Here is a 21656-nt window from a genome sequence, read left to right as displayed (position 1 = left end):
GTACCCCAAATCAGTATTGTCCAAGCTTCAGCATCCCCTGATATTCCAAGTTCCAGTTTTGGGAGTTGTAAGAGGGGAAATTCCTTTGTGGAGAGAGAGCATTTACCTCAATCCAGGTATCTAATGAGATAGCTCAGACCTTGCTAAGGGAGCAGAGTTTATGGGGATAAAAGTGCAGTCTTTGGTACAGAAAGGACAGTTCAAAACACAAACATGAGAGATGTTGACAGTCATCAGTGCTCTCATCTCTCTGTCATCTGTAGTCACCAGGATTATTAAACAGAGCGAACACCACACTGATGTGAGCATAAACAAATGGGGGGCCAGATCTTTACCCTCTGCAAACTAGCTGTGGTAGTCTGTGAAGTAGCATTTCAGCGCAATCATACTCTGTAGGGATTATGCATTCTATCAGAACAAAATTTTGATAGACAAGCTGAGCAGGAGCAAGACAGTCCCTCAGAAATGGAAACTAAGTGTTGGGGTCTTCAGGAATTGATCTAGCTGCGGGGAACACCTCAAATAAATTGTTTTGCTTTCAATGACAGCAATCAGTTGGCAAAATTGTGCTCTAGGACTCCATGCAGAGAAATCTGGAAAACAGATGCCTTTTTTTTCTTTTCCTTGTGCAGGAATGCTTCTGTATGCTTTATCTACCCTTTTCATGAATATCCAAGTTCATTCCAAAAATTCAGGAGTACTTTCCAAAGATCAGTGTAGTGACTCCCTTCTGACACAGGCAGGAGTAGCTCTCCTTTTTTTAGGAATTGCTACAAGCTTCTTCACAGACTGAACCTACTCGCACAAAACAGGCTGGTGTTTGAAACATCCCAACTCGAAACAACTGCAGTTAAATGCCTGGATGATACAAGTCTTAATACCTTTTAGGCACCTTTTTTCTGAGGACATGCAGTAGCTGTTAATGGGTGCAAGGAAACCTGATAATTGTAGAGCATACATTAGCAAGTATAAAACATTTCCTAAGCAGAAACTATGACGTAAAAGCTACCCACTTCTTTATTCTGTCATGTAATCACTTCTAGCGCTTCAGTAAAAAGCCTTCAAAGGATGACATTTTCTATTTGGTGCCAATAAGAGAACCAGGACCTTTTTAAGGCTAGTGTTTCTCTAGTTCTACATTATTTGCGTGAGCTATTACCTTATTGCCTGTGTTACTCCTCCATCAAGGTACATCTGTCGGCTATGTCAGAATGTCTGCCATTGACTCCCCCCTTTCAGTACAGTCACATGTAAAAATGTTTTTTTAGGGGATGTTGCATACAAACTCTCCTAGAAAACAGTTGGCTCCTCCTTAGGATCTTAATTTTGCTTTATAAATTCTTGCTGCATTTGAACCAGCTTATCAGACTGTGACTCAATGTTCATACATAAAATAGTTTTACTGATTGCACTGATTTCTGCGAAAGCAAGCTCTTATGGTGGGTCAGCCTTATGTCATTTTCCTCAAAGATGACGTTGCCTTAAAAATAATCCTCCTTTGTGCTTAATGTGGTTTTCAGGTTTACTTTGAGTCAAGATACCCATCTCCCTTTCCAGAACCTGTGAGGATAGTCCATACTTTGGATGTCCACAGACCACTCAGATATATACTAACAGAACTAAACCTTTCAGGAATATGATCAGTTGTTCATTTTGTATGAAGGTAAGAAGGGACTTAGCAGATTATTTTCAAATAGTTGTCTCATGCTATTACCTTTTCTTATAACTAAAAACAAGTAGCCAGCAACACGGGGCTGTGGAATAAAATTTATTGAATCATGGCTTCAAAAAACAGACCAGTTTCGGCTTGGATTTCACCTAGCCTTCATCAGTGTAATATTATAAGAAACAAATTGAAGTCAATTATACCTTATAATTAATTGAAAACAAAGTGATAGGACGGCTCATAAATATTAATATGACATCTCATAAATATTCATTTCTATTCATAGATGTTCATTTAGTCCAGGATAAAAAAGACCACACAGTTTAACAATCCATTTTTTCTCCTTAATATTTAATTTATTATGCCAACCAGATTTAAGGGAACGATCACCAATAATTTTATCAATGATTAAAAAATTAAATTTGGCTGTATTGTGTTTGTGTGTGTTTGTAAAGTGCATTACTGGTTCTTTTGCATTTAATATCACTCAAGTGTTCCGAGACCCTTAACCTAAAGGGTCTGGAAGTTTGACCGACATAAAATGCATGACAGCTGCAACAGGCCATATAGACAATCCAGTCAGAATTGCAATTGGCAAAAAACTTAATGTCAAATACAATACTACTATCACTACTAGAAAATTGTTTAGTTCTCAGTACATATTTACAATTGTTACAATGGCCACAAGGCATGCAGCTAACCAGCTTATCACCGGTAATAGTAGTCTGTGCCAACTGTAAATGCATGGAATCAGAATGGTGTTTGTAATGATTAAAGTAAACTCCCAAATTCTTGCCCTTCCTGAAAGAAAAGGAGCAAGTGGGAGCTATGATGGAAGACAATGTAGGATCTGCTGAAAGAATATTCCAATTGTTTTTGATAATATCAATAAACTTATTAGTGTTTCTTCCATAAGTAGTCGTGAGACGTAAAATGTTAGATTTAGTTACTTGTTTATGTTTATATTTGAGAAGTTCATCCCTGGGTAAATGTAATGTATAATTCTTGGCAGTAGAGATGTATCCTGAGCTGTAACCCCTATTTTTAAACCTGTTAGTCAAATCTTGGCTGTATAGACGAAAGGTGTCATAATCAGAACAGTTCCGTCTTACCCTAATAAACTGTGATTTGGGGATGTTTCTGGCTATATGTTTTGGATGAAAGCTGGATGCGTGGAGCAAAGTATTGTATTCAGGAAATTTACGGTATATTTCAGTATTTAATGTGTTGTCAGCATTTCTGGTTATTAGAATATCCAGAAAAGTAATCTGATGTTGATTACAAGTGATGGTGAAATGTAATCCCCATTTGTTGTCATTTAGATATTGAACATACTCCTGTAAATATTCAGTATCTGCTCTCCACACCATCCAGCAATCGTCCAAATATCTACGCCAGATATCAATCTCTGGTAAACACAGATTGTGTGTGGCATCATAAATGATGTGATCCTCAATGTATGCCATGTATAGATCGGCATAAATGGGGGCAAAAGATGCCCCCATAGCTGTTCCCTGAATCTGAAGATAGCATTGCTCGTCATAAAAAAACACATTTTTTGTAAGCACTGGGTGGTCTTTTTTATCCTGGACTAAATGAACATCTATGAATAGAAATGAATATTTATGAGATGTCATATTAATATTTATGAGCTATCCTATCACTTTTTGTTTACAATTAATTATAAGGTATAAGTGACTTCAATTTGTTTCTTATAATATTACACTGATGAAGGCTAGGTGAAATCCAAGCCGAAACTGGTCTGTTTTTTGAAGCCATGATTCAATAAATTTTATTCCATAGCCCCGTGTTGCTGGCTACTTGTTTTTTGGTTCAGTTTTCATCTGCCGTGCAACTCTCTCCATGCAGGGGAATTGTTTTTGGTTGCGCTTTTGTTATACCTACCACAACAAGGTAGTTCTGCCAGAACCTTGGTTTCATCTATGGCTTTTTAGAAAGTGTTGTATTCTAGAAGTATCAACATGATCCTGTGTACATGCTTCTACAAACCACTATAAACTAGTTTCCTTTTCCAGGTCTAGAACAGGCTTTGCTTGGGCAATTCTCCAGGTGTTCTTTGAACCTCATCCTTTCTCTTCCCAGTCAGTCTAAGCTATGGTAGTCTACCCATATAGCTAAGACTACTGCAGTAGTGATAAATATGACAAACGTAGTGTAGTTCTGCAAGCAAACGTCCCATAAAAGTAGATGTTTAAATGGCCACTGCTGCTCTCCACCTCCGTCACCCTTGCTTTTGTATGTTTTTGTTACCGGGATGAGGATCATTATTTTCCTAGTATGAACCTCATCAGGGCTTTAGCCTCTCTCTCTCTCTCTCATCTAGCATGAAAGCTCTGAAAGACTTGGTGCCCAAACTACTCTCTTTCCTTAACTCTTCTTGAGATGACTAACGGTGTGGGCATGTGGAAGGTGCCCTTAAGCTTTGGAAGTTGGATGGCTGTTTTATCCTTAGCAGGATGTAACCCTTACAGCTAAGGCTACCGCAACAGACATCATTCAGACATTTACTGCTATGGTAAGTTTACTTACACCATTGTACTTCTGTCAGGTAGCATGTATGTTTGCAGTTCTCATTATGCTGAGATTTACTGCAAGTCCTGTGGGTCACGTGGAGACCAAAGCACTGTCCTTTGAAATACTTTGACTGGAATGGTGGATGCTGTGTATAACTGGTATTCAGTGATATTTGCGGAACATCACATAGAGAAACTACATTTTTGTGTCGTGATAAAGGGACTGGAAGCACAGTAGAAGGGGAAGATGCATGTCTTAGTTTAAGTGAGTGAATGAAATGGAGTTTAGTAGAAGCATTTTTAGCTTTTTGTGATGTGTTGATGACAGCCAGAAATTATTGGGGTGTGTACGTCTGTGTGTGAAAGAGAAATTGTGGGAAGAGTTCCATTTTCCCATCTTAAGTATGTGATACTGCCAACTCAGGCATTATTAGTGAAGTAAGTCTAACTGAAATAATGAAAATATTACAAAAATCTGTACTATTTCAGCTATGTATGTAAAAAGTGATGTACGAGAAAAAAAGTCTGAATTTATAAGATGACAGCTTAGCAGAGATACCAGTAATAGTTTTTATTTTATAGAAAGGATGGTAGATTATAACATTTGCATGGAAGTTATTCCAGTGTTAAATGTTAAAAACTATGACGTAACTCTGAATGCATGGAAATGATTGTCTGCTCTTATGAGAGGAACGTGGCTAATAAGGCCATTATTTTGAAAGGTGGAAAAGTAAGCTGTTGATTAAGTAGATCTTGCAACTAATCCAGTAGATGGCAAATGGACAAGACTGTATGCCATATGGTCATTTTCAGCTTCCTGAATCTGTGTATGTGTAGACAGTAATGACATAAAAATGAAAAGATTTAGTCAGCAGCCAGGGTTCTTTGCAAAGTTTATATACCAGTTATGAATGTGACTCCTTTTCATTGGCTTCATGCAACTTCTTTAGGTAGGCTAGGGAGAGAAGTCGCTGAAGGTTTTTTTTTTTTTTTTTTTTTTTTTTTAGGTATGCCAGTACTACTTTGATGAGGACTTTAATGAGTCTTTTTTGAGCGGCTAGGCAAAAAATATGTGCGGCTGCTCAAAGGTAGGAGGTGCTCTCAATGGAGCTTTGATTCAAAGTGCTAACAAGAAAGATGCTTATTCTTCCAAATGTTATTGATTTGAAGCAGGTTGTATCTATGGGAGTTATGGTGTAGAGTCTGAGCCATTCCCTGGGAAGTTAGAAGATCTGTCTGGGCTGATAAAGCCACTTGGGTCACAGCTCCTAATTTATAAAATGTCAGGAAGTGAGGAGAGGAGGACTAACAATGCTGAATTTGGGTTAGTATTTTGGAGGCATAGATTAGTGTTAGGGTGGTGTAGTGGATTGCTCCAAATTATAAGGCAGCATTAGAAGGATATGCGGCTGGGAGAGGTTGAAGGGGTAGAGTTTGCTTAGGAACTGACTGGTGTGGTGAAAGGTGACAGTAGGAGGATATCGTTCCTCTTTAGGATGACTCTTCGTGATGTAAATATGGCATTTAGCTGGATTGAGAGTGGGATATAAAGTTCCCATACGTACACAGAAGATTTTAAACTTTGGGATTGGAACTATATCTTTGAAGTTGAGGTGGCACATGCAACATGTACTACGGCCAGTTTCTAAATGCCATTTCAGGGTAGGTGTGGTCTTTTCAGAACATGTGGAAAATATGGTTGATTCTGCTGGCCGCCATTTACATTTTCTTCATGCCAAATATTACTTGGCCAGGGAGTTGAAGATCTTTTGAGTCGCATTAATTTGCCAAATGCTGATTACATTATGGGTGGTAGCACAACTAGAAAAGTTGTCAGTATGTAGTGTTTTGTCAAGAGTGCATACAGCCCTTAAATATTCATTGTACCTTGCCCAGTAGTGTTAGACTAGGACAAATGAAATTCTGGACTTTTGATTGCAGGATTGTCATAAGACAGTAATACTGGATCCTTCTATCTGACTGCCAGGTTGTTCCCACACAAGATTTTTTTGTTTGTCAGTGTGTACGTCTATACATTTATGTTCCACCTAGGCTGGCAGAAATGTTTCCCAAGTTGGCTCTTGGAGAGAGCTTAAGCATTCAGTGTTTGGTGTGATGGTATTAGTCTGGGACAGATGGGATTCTGGACCTTAGACTACAAGATTACCATAAGGTATTAAAACCACATCCTTCCTGTTAGTTACCAGGTCATTCATTTATAATTTTTTTTTTTTACAACATATACACTTCTGTAATTTTTTGTTTTACTTAGGCTGACAAAATATCTCCCATCTTCTTGTCTGGGTGATGTTAGAAGTTGTTGGAATGCTTTGTGGTGTTCCCTAGCATGGAAAATTACTTTGTAGATATTGGGAACATTTTGTTACTGTTATGTCCAGGTAAAATTGAGTAGACCCCTGACCTGTTTTATTGGGTATACAGGACAGAAAAGTACAGATTATAAATTAGATTAAATTTTTAAGGCCACTTCTGTTGAAACTTCCTGATTCCATACACTTCAAAAAGAACGTATGCGGTAGTATTTTTGTGAATAACAGGGATGGGGGGGGGGGGGTGATGAACAAGTGGAGTCTTTTGAATGGCAGTTAGTATAATCTCTGCTCTACAGAGTTAGAGAGACTGTCTGAGATCACAGTGAGTTCTTGGGCATATTTTATCTCTCTGTTCCCACTTCCCTTCATAACAGTAGATTTCAAAACACTGCACTTTCAGCAAGCATTGATTTCCTTTCTGTTTGATCTGATATTTCAAACCTAAAATATGGCTTTGTTTGCTGGAATTGGAAGATCTTGTGTGTGTTTTTAGTAGTTTAGCTGTGGGTAGAGAGGGAGGACCACAGGAGTGATTTGGGGATGCATTTTACTTGACAGAACTTGTGAAAAATCTGTGTCATGAGTGGTGTCATAGGCCTGGCATTAATCCGTTTATTGTGCATTCATTCATGAATTTGTATATCCAGTATGTATGTTTGTGGTAGGCATCAATGTATTTTATTATTTACTGTTTTTGTATTGCAGAGCAGATATGTTGGATATTATGAAATTATGAAGAACAAGTACAGTCGTCAACTTCCACCAGAGAAGAAAGTAAAAATTAAGAGCATTAGAGTTCATGCAATAACTGGTAAGAGACAGGGCACCCCCTGTCTGTTTTTCTCTTTGTCACATTCATTTGCTAGAATTTTCATTTAACCCGATACACAAAGGTTAGGGCTGCATTTTAAGCTTTAGTATAAAATACATGAGCTAGCAAGGACCGCAATTGGTAGTAACAGAGAAGCTTGGGTTCTATATTCCATGTAGTTACTGTATGTAAACTGTTAATGAACATGTAATGCATTCTTCACATGGTGACTAGGGCTCATGATACAATATTAGCATAGCACTAGGCAGGAAGTAAATCTACAGGTTTTGTGTTTTATGCTTCCTTAAAGCCTGCTGTTCACCCACCTTCACAATTTACGCTTTTTGGTAAGCCAGTGCTAAATCTCATCATTTTCCTGTTTCTACAGACCATAGACTTTGTGCCACAATTATTATTGTACTCTACTTGCTATCACATCATGCAGGCATGCTATATGAACAGAAGAAATGGATTTTTTAAATCTTTATAATGCATTCTGTGGTGGATAGTTAGATGGTCACATTCCTCTCAACCCCCTTGCTGTTTTTCCTACCTTCTTATTTCTGTTCATTTCAGTGTGAGCTGCAGTAGGATACACACATTAATGCATGTGTAGGATTTGTGTGTGTGTAGATTTGCTGGATACATCATGTGATGTTAAGGAGTATGAAGCAATACATTGAAACAAAATTGTTACCTCATATATTTACTAATTTTATGTAACAGTAGATGCTTAGAATAAATAAAATACAAATGGCAATGAGGATGACTAATGCAAGAAATATCTTTAATGAAAGCAGCAAATTAAGCTGAAAAAGCATTTTACTACAGTAAGCAGGAAGAAATGTCATGTTTTAAGGTGGAAAACTAGATGCTGCTTGAGTATATTTTTCTCCTGCAACTCCTCTGGATAAAACAGTAAATCAACAACCTGTCCTCATTTCATAGACATTAGTCCCTTAACCTAAAAATCCTGACTAACATTTTTGATTCCAACTACATAGAACTAGATAGGCAAACTTAATGTCCTTAGAGTGAGAGGATGTAGTATATCCACAGACTAACCAACAACCTAGCCTTACTATCTTATACTGCCCATTATATAGACTTCTGTACTATTTCAATTGTTCTCCAGTCCTACTTTATACTAATTGCACAACCTACAGGAAACCATGTACTCTGATTGTTCATTTTTCCATGTGCTATTGCATTTCTACCTCATTTTCTGTGCTGTGCTGTGTAATATTACATATTAAACTGATTTTTATTTTAAGCAAAAACTGCACCAAAATGCTATATATTGTCATATGGATTTATGATAAGTAAATAATATGTTACGGATTTGTGGGGCTTTTCTCCCCGGGCCTCTGCTGAAACAGGACGTGTCCAGTCAGACTTTCCCAATAAACAAAAGTAAAATAAATATTTGTAAAAAAATGCCAAAATTATATTGCGTGACAAAAAAGGGTTCAGAACCGTATATTTTGTTATATGACCAAGATGATTTGTGGTCACAAAGGGTAGACTCTAACAGGGGTTTTGGTATGATTTTGGATGATAGTGTATGCAAACTTCTTCAATGCAGAGACTTTCAGAAAGAGATGGATCAGACAATGCCTTGTAGTCCAAGTGGATGGTAAACTCTTAAGTAACCTACAGAAGCAGAATGTAATGACAGTTCCTAAAGCCTTACTGAGTAGTCTATTTTCCAACCCAGTGATATCCTTTTCTAGTAAACAGTGGTTAATTTTCAAGTTGTTTTGGGTGACTTGTTTGAAGGCTATCGTATTCAGTGTTGTATTTAATAATGGGTCAGATGATCAATAATGTGTAAACTGGTGCAATGGAGATCCCAGACATACTTTTCCGAATTAGATGGACTCAGCTCTCAACCTTCCATCTCCAAAAAGAGGAACACTAGCCATCATAATGTGGAACAAATGAGCAAAATGTGGAACACATACTAACAGCTTACTAACAACTTCAACTGGGAAGGTCATAGGATGGTTAAAATATGCTTGTGTTGCGTCTTAAAATATCTTTTAATGAATTAATATGATTCTTTTCTATTTATCATGGATATCAGTTAAAAACTTCCTAGCACTGAATGTGTGACAGACCCTTTCAATGTGGAACTTCGAGGAACATGAACTTTTTAAGACCCCAAATGAGGTATGTTCCTCATGATGAGGTACATTTGAAAATGTTTTTTTCTTAATTTTGGTATGTCCACTCTGCTCAAAAATTTACATTGATATCTACAGCTTTACCCAGATTATTCCTGAAGTTGTCATTTTTTTATGATTTGACCATTTCATGCAAAAGATGAAAAACATTCATGATTGGTCAGATGCAAATTGTCCTTTGAAATTCTGAAATCTATTGGATGTACTTCTTTTAAAAGTGAAAATAACAGTCTTAGTTTTACGATCTGAAGAAGGCATATTACCGAAAGCGCTTATCGGACTCTGAAGGGACTGTATTTTATTTATTTTGTTTTTTATCTGGGAATAAACATCCCCTGGGATTCATGAAGCTTGCACCGGAGTAGCGTAGGCGATCTAGTGCCAAATATGGCCACCGAGCGATTCAGATATGAGCTGTTTCCATGTGCACTACCAGCATACAGCAGAGCTTTGCAGCTCCCGGCGCATATATGCTAATTACCCCATGTGCAGCAGTGTAGCATGCAAATGAAGGTATATGGCTATTCATGAAGTAGTGCAGGTGTAGCGTTAGCATGTAGAAATATAAACCAAAAAAAAAAATGATTTACATTTTGTCAAACATAAAATCGGAGCCATGAAAGTGGACCAAACTTACGTATTATAATGTTAATATATGCCAATGGCTAAATATATAGCCACTGGCATAAAACAACATGTACAACATATAAAAAATAACATTTAATGTCATGGCCACACTAACACAAAGTAAAACCGCAGTGCATCTGCGCAAACGGGATCACAAGGAAAATATATTTAGATGTCATAAAACTGCAATGTAACGCAATTCATGATATCCTCATAACAATCAATGGCACACATGCTACACCACAACTGTGGCGCAAGGGTTGCTAAGGGTCTGTGACAGTGATCCCTGCAGTAACTAGGAATTAGCAGTCAATGCCATGCAAATGAGTCAAGTAATACAGAATTGCAAACACCCCGCTGGCATAAGGATGTACCACACGGCATAGCGGTACAACACCGAGGAGTGGCGTGGAGGTAAACATGACATCGAGAGGGGCACGCCACCGTAGCTGTAAGCACATTGGATCATTGCTAATCTGTGTTGCTAAGCAAAGCCGCAGGATAGGGGTGTGGAAGGCCATAGCTTTGCTTAGCTGAGAGCACACAAGGTAACTGAAAGTTCATGTGAACGTGGATGAAAACGCACATGAAACCCGGTAAACGCCTGTGTGCGGCGCGCACTACAGCTGAAACAGGAAGGATACAGGAAAACAATAAGGAAATGCTGCAGCATGGTAATTGGAGTACAAATGAGTAATTAACACTTAGAAACTCAGTGGGCCATAGACAACAGCTAACAAGGCTGCTAGCAGCTACCTGCAGAACAGGAAAGGGGAGGTGCCGTACAGCAAAGAAAAGAGAACTGTCACAGCAGAACAAAGCAAACTTACAGTAGATCAGCCACATAACACATTTCCCAACACAATCCTGGGTTGTGAAAGTACAAAACAAGAAAGGCGGCAGCTGGATGCATGCCTGACATTGGGAGGGGAATGGGTTGAAAACTGAAGTAAAGGGCAATAGATGACTCACGGCAGCCAAGAGTAAGTCAACACCAAAGGCCCCACAATAGCAGATACCCTGCAGCTGGAATAGCACAAACACACCAGATTACACCAGCATCATCCATTGCACAATAGTATAAGGTGTGAAAGCCCCCCCCACACACACACTTGTGTATTCCCAGACACACTGCACCATTGGTGTATACAGATGGGGAACTTTTAATATGTACATGTTAGGGGCCGCCATAGCTTTGATTCACCGGCATGTGTTGGAGACTGATGGTGGTGTGGAGGATAATGCTGACAACCATCTCAGGCACCGGAGAAGGAGAAGAGTGTTCAGACCCAGGGTAACCTACCAGGGGCTACATGATCTGGAGACAGAACGTTACAGGGTGGACAGGGACATCATACAGCAACTTGTTGAGCTGTGCCAGCCATGCCTCAGAGCCAGAAGAGGGGAACCCATCCCAGTGGACACGAAGGTATGTGTAAGCATGAGAATACTAGCCACAGGTACCTTCCAAAGGCCAACTGGGGAAATCATGGGTATCTCACAGGCATCAGCATCCAGGGTACTCCACAAATTCCTGGATGCCATGGTACCACATGCCAATGAGCACATATACTTCCCCCAAAAGCAGGAGGAGTTGGCCAGCAATGTGCGTCTCTTCCACCGTGTGGCAGATTACCCGGAGGTACTGGGTGCAATAGACTGCACGCCACATACACATCAAGTCACCACCTGGTGAGCAGGGTAGGAACTACATAAACTGCAAGGGATTCCCCACCATCAACTGCCACGTTGTGTGCAATGCCCAGGGCATTATCATGGATGTGTGTGCTGGCAGCCCTGGACGTTATCACGACTCCCACATCTGGCATGCCTCACAACTGTATCAGGTAATTGCCAGGGGGGACTTCCCATATAGCCACCTGGTGGGGGATGCTGGCTATGCACTGGAACCATGGATGATGACTCCCATTAGAAATGCACACAGCCACACAAGAACGCCATAATGAGGCACACGCAGAAACCAGAATCATCATCGAGTGCGTGTTTGGGATGCTGAAATCACGGTTCTGTTGCTTGGACATATCTGGTGAAGCCTTGCAGTACTCTCCAGGAATGTGTGCCCACATCTTCATAGTATGTGCCATGCTACACAATAAGATCCTGCGGAAACAGCTGCAGCAGGGACAGAATGGTGAAGGCCCTCACAGCCCACCACCATTGCCAAGGGACCCACAGGCACAGAGGGACTCGGACCACGAACATCCTGTACTAGCCCCAGTAGGCAGACGGAGGTGTGCCCAGTATGCCCATGCCTTGGCAAAGGGGGAACGTATAGCACACACACTGACAGTGTAGGCACTCATGGACTGACACCCTTCTCCACCTGCACACGCAGCAAACATGAATGGCACACGCACACTACCACTTATAAATTGTCATGTATAGGTGGTCGTGTGCATCCTACGTAGGTAGCCCTCAACTATTGTACACACAACCACCATTGGCACAAGGTAAGTCAATACCTGAACAGTAAATTAAGCTATTGGCATGTGGCCGTACTGTATGTACAGGTTCATAGATACATAGGTAGGTACATGCCCAACTGCCAAGGCCACTCATAAGCATAGGCAAAATGTGTCTGCTCTCGCCACCCCATCGATTACTTAACTGTCCCTCTGTGGAGCAGAGCCAATTGCAGGATCCCTGGTGTGTAGCCACTGTTCACCACCCACTCTGCAAGGATTCTCTGGAGTGTTAGTGATGGGTTTTGTATAATGTAATCAGGGATATAATTCCAAATAATGGGGAGTATCCCTGACAGGAATCTTCAAAGATGTTTACATGTTACATAGTATACCTTAAACACAGCTTGCATATATAGGTAGTTCTCCACAGAATAATAAATGTGGAACACACAACTGCTGAAATGTGCATTAATCACCCTTGCACTACCAGTGCCTGCTCTGAGACATAAGATATCACTGCCAGGATTAGAACACGCAACCATGTACACATTCATCACAATAACATACCACTAAGCTACCTGAGATGTACCAGTGACATTCGTGTATACTGACAGGATAAAACACAAAAGGTAGGAGTGTGTTGAAATAGGACAAACCGGCATGTACCCAATGAAAGGTGTATGTTATATAGATATATGTGTGTGTATATGTATATATATATATATATATATATATGTAGGGAGAGAGAGAGATATGTCGATATATGGGGATATACATATATATGTAGATATATAGATAGGTTAACAACATCTACATAACCATGGAGGTACATATAAATGGGATACCTACCACATGCCGACTGCTTTACATATCGACACGTGTAATCCCGAGGCTTAAGATCCGAAACAACACAGTACCGAAACACCAGATGCGCAAGGTGTAAAATCATGATGTTAAGGGACAGTTAGTGCTTCTGGTGCTCGGTTCAGGTAGGTTACTGTGTGTAAGTGTGTTTCTTAGGGCTGTAGTGTGTGTAAGTGTGTGTTCTGTGTGTGGTGTGTGTTCTTGGTGGACTGTAATGTGTGGGTGTTGGTTAGCTTTGTGCATCTGTTTGCGCGACCTAGGAGGTAGAATATTAAAGTAGGGGGTGGTGTGGGGAGCGCAGACACCTACATGGGGGGGTGTAGGGGGGGCTTGGCCACCTGCTCATATGTAGTGTCGGATGGTTTGTTTGGATGTGTTGGGTAGCAATGTGTCTGTGTGTGCGTGTTCTATGTTCTTGTTACTTTCGCTGTGGGTAATGTGGGGTATGGGAGTCTGGTCCTGGTACTGTGTGTGTCAGAACTCTGTGGTTTCGGAATTCTGTAGGTATCCTGTATACAGCGGTTGAAGTGTTCATATATGTGTATAACATGGACCATGGCAATCACACATTCCGCCACTACCAACCTTTATGAACAAAGGATATGGAGAGTATATCCCTATACACTATTACAAATATGTGCTATGGACATGAGCCAATGATAGTGTTACCACCTGTCACACTTTGCGAGGGACGCTCCCTCTTTGGGCGGTTGTGTCCTGACCAAATATATTAAACGTGGCAAATGTCCTGGGATTGTAGGACATAATTATGTCCCATATGTACTGTAATAGTTGCATACAATAGTTATTTCTTTATCTAAAATACCTACATGTTACAAGAAACAGGATAAGCAACTAAACTGCTACGAGAATAAGCTTATATGTAGGCAAGAAAGGAAAGTTCTGTCCCTTCTACTGACCATGGGTTTGTGTCGGCCTGTAAATTCTGATGTGTGTCCCGAAAATGTCCCACTATGGCCATATGAAAAGGTGGCAACCCTAGCCAAAGAGGATCAGTTACCAACACAACTACGATGACTGCAAATACCTATGACAGAAATACACAGATTTCATGTAGCAACACTTTATTACATTCAGATGTAATACCGAAGGGATTCAAGGACTAACATCACCTGCATATGCTGTACAGGAACCACATAACAGTGCCTTAATGAATCAGCCTTCAATTACCATTGTATTAGTCCACAAAAGGATAGGTGTTTAAATAGGGAAGGAACCCTCAGCACATATCGATTATGTATAAAAGCAGTTCCTACACACCTGCATCTGCTATGCACACCCACCAACATCACCCCCACACCCAGACATATTACAATACAAACTGTAATAACATCACAAATCATTCACTCACTGTACGACATCTGCAGAAGCCTTAGCATACCTTGTCAGAGACCCACTAACATGGCCCTATGTGAAATAGCTGCTGTTATACAGTGGAACAGCTGCTGATGTTACAGGGTTTGTTTGCACTAATCCTGTTTCAGAGGGTTGTGTGTACACCAGGATGTGTTGGCAATTACTGAGTAACAGCACAGTATGCTACACTTGTACACCAAATCAAAGATGTTTGGTGAGCACACTGTAAACCACATAACAGTTCATGCATAGCCGTACAGCCTTAAGCTGGCCAAACATCCTTGCCAGACTTAAACATCTGCAGAAGTATCAGGTACAAACAAACCCTGCATAAGTAGCAATGTTCTGAAATATAACAGCTGTACTCATGTAGAACAAAATCATCTAGCCATTACACACAGTCCACTGGAGTCATGAAGCTAATATATCTGTGTGTCTCCATATAGCTGTTGAAATACATCACAAACAACACATCCAGGCCGTCTTCCTCGAAAGTAAGGCAAACGGACAACACTCAAAAGGAGTACTCCGTTATACACCACTGTTGCCATAGTATTGGCTAATGGAGTAGCTACACAGCTGATGTGCATCTAATTAATTACTTTGGAAGAGCAATTGGTGGACAGGATACCACATGTTACTGATATGTAACTAGAAAAGGATGTGTTATCACACATTCAAACCATCCGTATATACCAGCGGAACGTTACAAAGAACATTGAAACACAAACTGAAAAGGATTGAATCAACAGTTAACAACACCTCGGGTTACTAATAAGGTATGTAGAACAATCATTATGTCTGTGTATGTAGTACCTTTCTGTAGTATTTAAAGTGCACGCAATCCATATAGTGGAAACAGTTATCTTGTAGTGATGTATTGTTGAGCATAGTAACTCTTGTAGTATTTGTGTGTACTGCTGTAGGTCACAAGGCAAACACTGCATACACCACAAGGGATGCTGTATAAGGGCTTTAAACAGAAATACTCCTCACCAGCCGATGTCAATGGCAGGGCTGGTCCAACAAGTATGTGCTATAACAGGGGATATTATATGTTGATATATTGTAACTGTGGCCATATGTATGGGTGTATTACTGAGAATAACATTGGAAGGTTGGGCCACTGTGCAGTTATGATTTGCATTGCGGGATATTGTGCCAATAACTGTGTAATGTACAGTATTGTAGGCAGATATGTATTACAAGCTACATAGCTTTACTGTAATGTTAGGCAAACATTAGTTATGTCTATTGGCATTTACAATACACAGTAACAGAATACATATGTCTTTTAGTCACCCGACAGTTTATCAGCATGATAGCAAAGTAAAATGGAAGAGCTAGTTAACTATCCATGCACATAAGACATGTAATATGTGCAAAGGTAGGTACTAGGCTGTCTTACCAAGGGTATTTGTAAGGCTAGCTAGAGTGTGTTGGCTTTTGCCACCCCCGTAGGTTGGTTCCCTGTGCCTCTGAACGGCAGAGCCATTAGTTCCTTGTGCCTCTGTCCAGCAGAGCCACTGCAGTGATCCCCGGATACATGTCTGTCTCCCATCCACACGTCAAGGTTTCCCTTGAAGAGTGCTAGTGAGGGGCCCTGCCTGATGTACATTGGAATCATGTTCCAAAGCATGGGGAGTGTCCAGGTCAGGAATCTATCCGTCCAGCACGTCCTATTCATCATTGTGGTTAGGTGTATATCCCTAGAGCATGTGGCTCGCAGGGGCCTCTGTTTAGGTTGAGCATATCCAGCAATACAGGGATGGACATGGGCCTTGTATGTCAAGCAGAGATCACCTGTGAGTATGCGGTTGGCTACGGAGTACAGCTGGAGTTTTAGGTTGGGGTGCATAGGTCTGTTTGAGGTCAGTAATCCCCTTGGTTTGGTACTGGTGTGGTCTTCCAAGCTGTTGCAGTTGTCTTGTAAGGTATATCCCAAATGGGGTGTTGTATCCTTTAATGGGTCTAATATGTCATGAGTAGAGTCACAATGGCTTCCTTTGATCTAGATGCGAACACATTAAAGATTGGGGGGGCCATGTAAAAGGATATTCTAACCACCTTGTCATTATGGTAAAAAAGTACGAAACCAAACCAAGCGCAAAACAAAAAGAGGAACCTTGTTGGCAGAAATCACGCCACCTAGTCGAATAAAATCCTTAACGCTTTTATTAGAACAAACCAACAGAGCGTTTGCAAATACAACTATTTAAACTTAATAAATGAGATACACATGTATGTTCAGCTGTAGCTCTGTATGTCTCTCTGAGTTACTGTGACCTGTCTCCATCATTATGTCTTCCAGGTATGCCGCGTGCAAGGCTAACCCCCTTTTACCTGCTTGGAGGATGAGGCCCTCATCCCATACCTACTCGACAATCACAATATCCTGTTCAGCCATGTGCCACATAATGCACAGCAGCGGGATGCCCTGAGGATGGAACTTCGCAGGAGGGTTAATGATGTTGGTGGCCACAACCGCACATACCAGCAGGTGCACAGACACTGTACAGACCTCATTAGACGGGCAAAACAGCGTGTGAATGCAATCGCCAGGGAACAAGGTGCAACAGGTGCTGGACCACAAACCCAGCCCCCACACACACGTACCAAGGAGCTACTGGCCAACCTGGGGACACCTGCAGAACCACATCCACAAGCCTTAGCCGATATTGTGGAGGTGGGTCTCTCTCAACCACTGAGTCTGGAGTTGCCTGGTAAGTCAGTACTGCACCTATAACAACTATATTCCATATAGTTGTGTGTGTCACTGTACAATATGTAATGTAACGTCATATGCAAGGCATGTATACACACATGCTGCATGCTATAGTATGCTACTCTGTATATACACACATGTGCATGTACCATAGTATAGTCTAATTTACTGGTGTATCTGTTATGCACATTGCACCCTGTAGCCATTATACAGGTGTGGATTAAGCTCATACTGCTGTGTTACTCCTATTTAGGTACCTCTGGCGTTCCGCTGCGACAGCAGCCCATTGCAGGTGAGTGTGTTGTTCTTATTTATCAGGAATCGTAATGCACAAATCTATCTGCCATGTGGCCATTTACAACATGTACACAATGTATGGTCTTGTCACAATATACAGGTCGGACCTGCAATGCATCACAATGTCTACCCATGTGCAACACTTGCAAACTATGTGAATCATCTCGCTGACATAAATCCTCACAAACTGTCATTGCCAGATGTGTGGACAGCTGTGCATACAATGGTGTAGGTGCTGTTCACTTTAGGGATGTACTACAGATCAGAACTAGACATGTGGTGAATAGAAACAGTACTACACAGTGGGCTGGAATATGTCCAGCGCACAGGATTCACTGATGTGGATCATAGCCCTGCTATGAATGTCACACAATGTGATGTGCTATCTTGACATGTCCGTGACATCTAGTGGCCTGGCTGCAACACTGCCTACCTAACTTGAAAACATACCACCCTTTATCTGCATAACCCCGTCAGTGGAGCATATATGTCATATGGGACAACACAGACATGTGAAATAAATGCCCATCACAATAATTTGGACAACACATGTGCACACATGGCCATGGAGGATGGCCAGAGACATGGAGCAACACACACAGTAGATGTGATGTGCTTGTGTGTACACCCTGTCGTACAATGGCTGCACATGTTCCAACTATGGCCTTTGTATAATGGTCATATTGTAGATGTGGAACACTAGCCATCCTACAGGCCTGTGCACAATTTGTGTAGGCATAACATCACTCCACCACATAAGATGTGTTGAACATCTTGAGGGTGTTGCGACATGACAGCAATCACCTGTACAGTATCCACATCAGCCCACAGATACAGTACATTCCCCTTGCTGGTGTTGGACATCAGTGTTATACTTGCTCCTCGTGTGTGTGTGTGTGTGTGTGTGTGATACACAGATGTCATGTGGACACGGTGTACCAACTTGTTCCATGTCTGGCCATAGTTGCCAGGCAGCAGCAATATGGTTGCAGATGTGCAGGGGTGTCATCCGTATACCCATTAGTGACCTGTCACAACGTCCACATCATGGTTTAGTGTGTATACACTTCAGTGATGTGCATCACATTTTACAGTATATATGTATTGTATCTGAACAGTCATGGCTATGAGCCCTGTCTGTAACTCGCACTGTATAGCACTAGAGACACCTCATGATTCCCTGCAATGGCCATGCACATCAGCTAAATGCAGTACATCTGTAGGGTGGACAGACAACACTGCATTGGGACACCATTGCCCCACTGTATATTTGACAGGACACCGTTGTGTTAAACATGTATGCATGTCATTGCACACATCAGCAGATCACATGTCATACTACATGTGATTGTCAAGGTCATATGCCACACATCAGGCAGGTGTACTGTTAACCTGTGCTGGTCTACATGGTGTAACACAGGGATGTATGCTAACTACTACTACTATCATTGTGTAATTTGCATGCCGTCTGTTGTGACACATGCATGCTGTTGTGTGCAACCCAGGGATGTATGATAACTACCACTATTATTGTCTGCTCTGCATGCTGTCTGCCATATCACATGCATGTCATATTACATGCATGTCTGTTGTATAGATTGTAATGTACAGTTCTTGTCTGCCCTCACAGGTGATGTAGGTGCATTGCCCTCCTGAGGTACATCTGATGTTAGTGTCCCACAGACTCTAGCAGTGATGATGAACATATGATTGAGTCACAGGCAGAGTTGTCAGGGGCTGAAACTGTGCCATTGGTTGCCATTCTGTCTATATCCCCCTCACACAGATCCCATACCTGCACATACTCCATGACCAGTGGCCATAGAGAAAGGACAGTTGGTACGTGGTAGCTTGGAACAGGAAAGTGTGGGAGCTATGGAAGGTGTGCCTGCACACCATGGTGTCAGCCAAATGACTGGTGGTGCCCCACACAGGCACGTGGCCAGTGCTGCTTGTAGGAGGACCACTGGCCAACATGCTCCTGGAAGACAGAGTGCAGCAGCTGGTGTCACCAGATGCATGTTTCAGGCTGTAATGGAGGCGCAGGCACTCGCTGAATGGCGCAACAGAGGGCTGCTGTCCGTTCTTTAAACAACATCCAGGCAATGGTAAATGCTCAACGGTAGATTGCTGAAGCTTTGGATAGATGGCTGGATGGCATGGTTGGAGTCCTTGACCGTAGCATGACAGTCAGCAAGTGTGAGCTGTCTGTGTTGGAACATCTGGTAGGAGTGAGGCATCGGGCACGTGGATGTAGGCCTGTTACATCACCTGTGTCAGTTCTACGTGTACGAGCTACCTCACATATCCACTCCCATAGTGGCAGTAGCAGCAGCAGTGCATCTGGTGCTGTGCTGTCCACACCACGACACAGCAGGCCACGTGGACGTGGCCCAGGATGGTCCCAACAGGGACACTGTTCCAGTGGACAAGTGACATCAGTACTCAATCTGCACCTCTACCTGGTAGTGCCCGTGCAACCCCTGGCAGGCACATCACATGTCCGTGGCCGGGCACTGTGAACTGTAAAACCTCACCTGTACAGTCTGCAGCTGTCAATAATACCCCTGTGTGGGCCAGACACATGGCAGAACTGTGTGCATACATACACGCACACACTGGAAACATATGTAGGACACCGCAACACACACATGCATAACATCCACACATGCCCAATTAGATCAAAGGCCCAAACCCACACACATGATGTCATCCAATGGTGCAGCCTTAGGCCTCTGGCAAACATTAACACCCTGTGCATACGACAATGTCTGTGCTGCATGCCTGACATCTACACCATCGGTGCAGGGACATGCTCAGATGGTCTGATGCACAGGATGAACAGACTAGGAAGATAAGTGTAGTTTACAATTGTTGAGGACTGTTGACAGGCAGCAGATATAACATGTAGTGCAGGTGTACAATACTGTTAACAGTATGTGTCTTGTGTAACAACAGTAACTGCATGTTGGCCATGATGATCTGCTGTCCTCTGCGTCTAATTGCACGTGCCGGTGGATGTCAGTGTTTGCAGTTAGTGTCCCATATGTCAATGTGGACTACTCACAGGTATGTATGAATATACCAGCATGCACCATGTAGCTGCCACATACTAGTGTGAATGTCCCACATTACACACGTGTCTACCAATCCAAGAGCATGATAGCTCTGTATTAAGCTACTGTGGCCACAGATGTGACATCCATAAAGAGTGACATCACAGGTACAATTACATGGAGTGGTGAGGTAAGAGAGTGGTCTAGCTGATTACAAGGGTAGAGGCCAGTGGGAAGTGTGATGCCTCATTGGGAATCAGTAATGCACGTTCCCATGACAGGATGCCAACACACAACTGCACCCACACACTCGGGTATTGACACACATATGTTCAGTGACACAGTAACACACCCACACACTCACGGATTCACAGACACAGTAACACACACTCACACAGTTGCTACTGGTGAGGTGAAGACCCCTGCCTATGTGCAAATCATCATTACAGTACTGTGCACCTACATGATGCGCCACAGAGAATACACATGTACAGGTAGTCAGTACGGCCTAAGATCGGGACATCAACATGGATAGTAGAATGCATCACCTGGATGCTGGGAGGGGTCTTATCAGTTCAGTATGGTAGCATACATCCTCATCCCAGGGACCAGTCAGCCCTACATAAACACGTTGTGGCATTCAGTATTTAATACACCTATGTCATGCACATACAGATATCTCACATGTGTGAGATGCACGCTCCTATGTCCTGCTTTCTGCATTGCAGTCTGTACAGACTAGTGTACAGGAGAA

The 21656-nt window shown here is 41.9% G+C and overlaps 1 protein-coding gene across 1 annotated transcript in view; it reads left to right on the top strand.

Annotated features, from left to right (window-relative positions):
* Positions 1 to 21656, top strand: part of LOC122802423 (phosphatidylinositol 3,4,5-trisphosphate 3-phosphatase TPTE2-like) — a 1666738-nt gene that overhangs the window by 1237798 nt on the left and 407284 nt on the right. Inside the window, exon 14 of the mRNA XM_044072043.1 lies at positions 7239 to 7344. Coding sequence (XP_043927978.1) covers positions 7239 to 7344 — 106 coding nt within the window. The remainder of the gene's footprint in view (positions 1 to 7238; positions 7345 to 21656) is intronic.

Source organism: Protopterus annectens, chromosome 5.part0, assembly GCF_019279795.1.
Source record: "Protopterus annectens isolate FY-2018-M chromosome 5.part0, PAN1.0, whole genome shotgun sequence".
Taxonomy (NCBI): domain Eukaryota; kingdom Metazoa; phylum Chordata; order Ceratodontiformes; family Protopteridae; genus Protopterus; species Protopterus annectens.
Note: the sequence above shows the minus strand (reverse complement) of the source record. Positions and strands in the feature narration are given on the sequence as shown.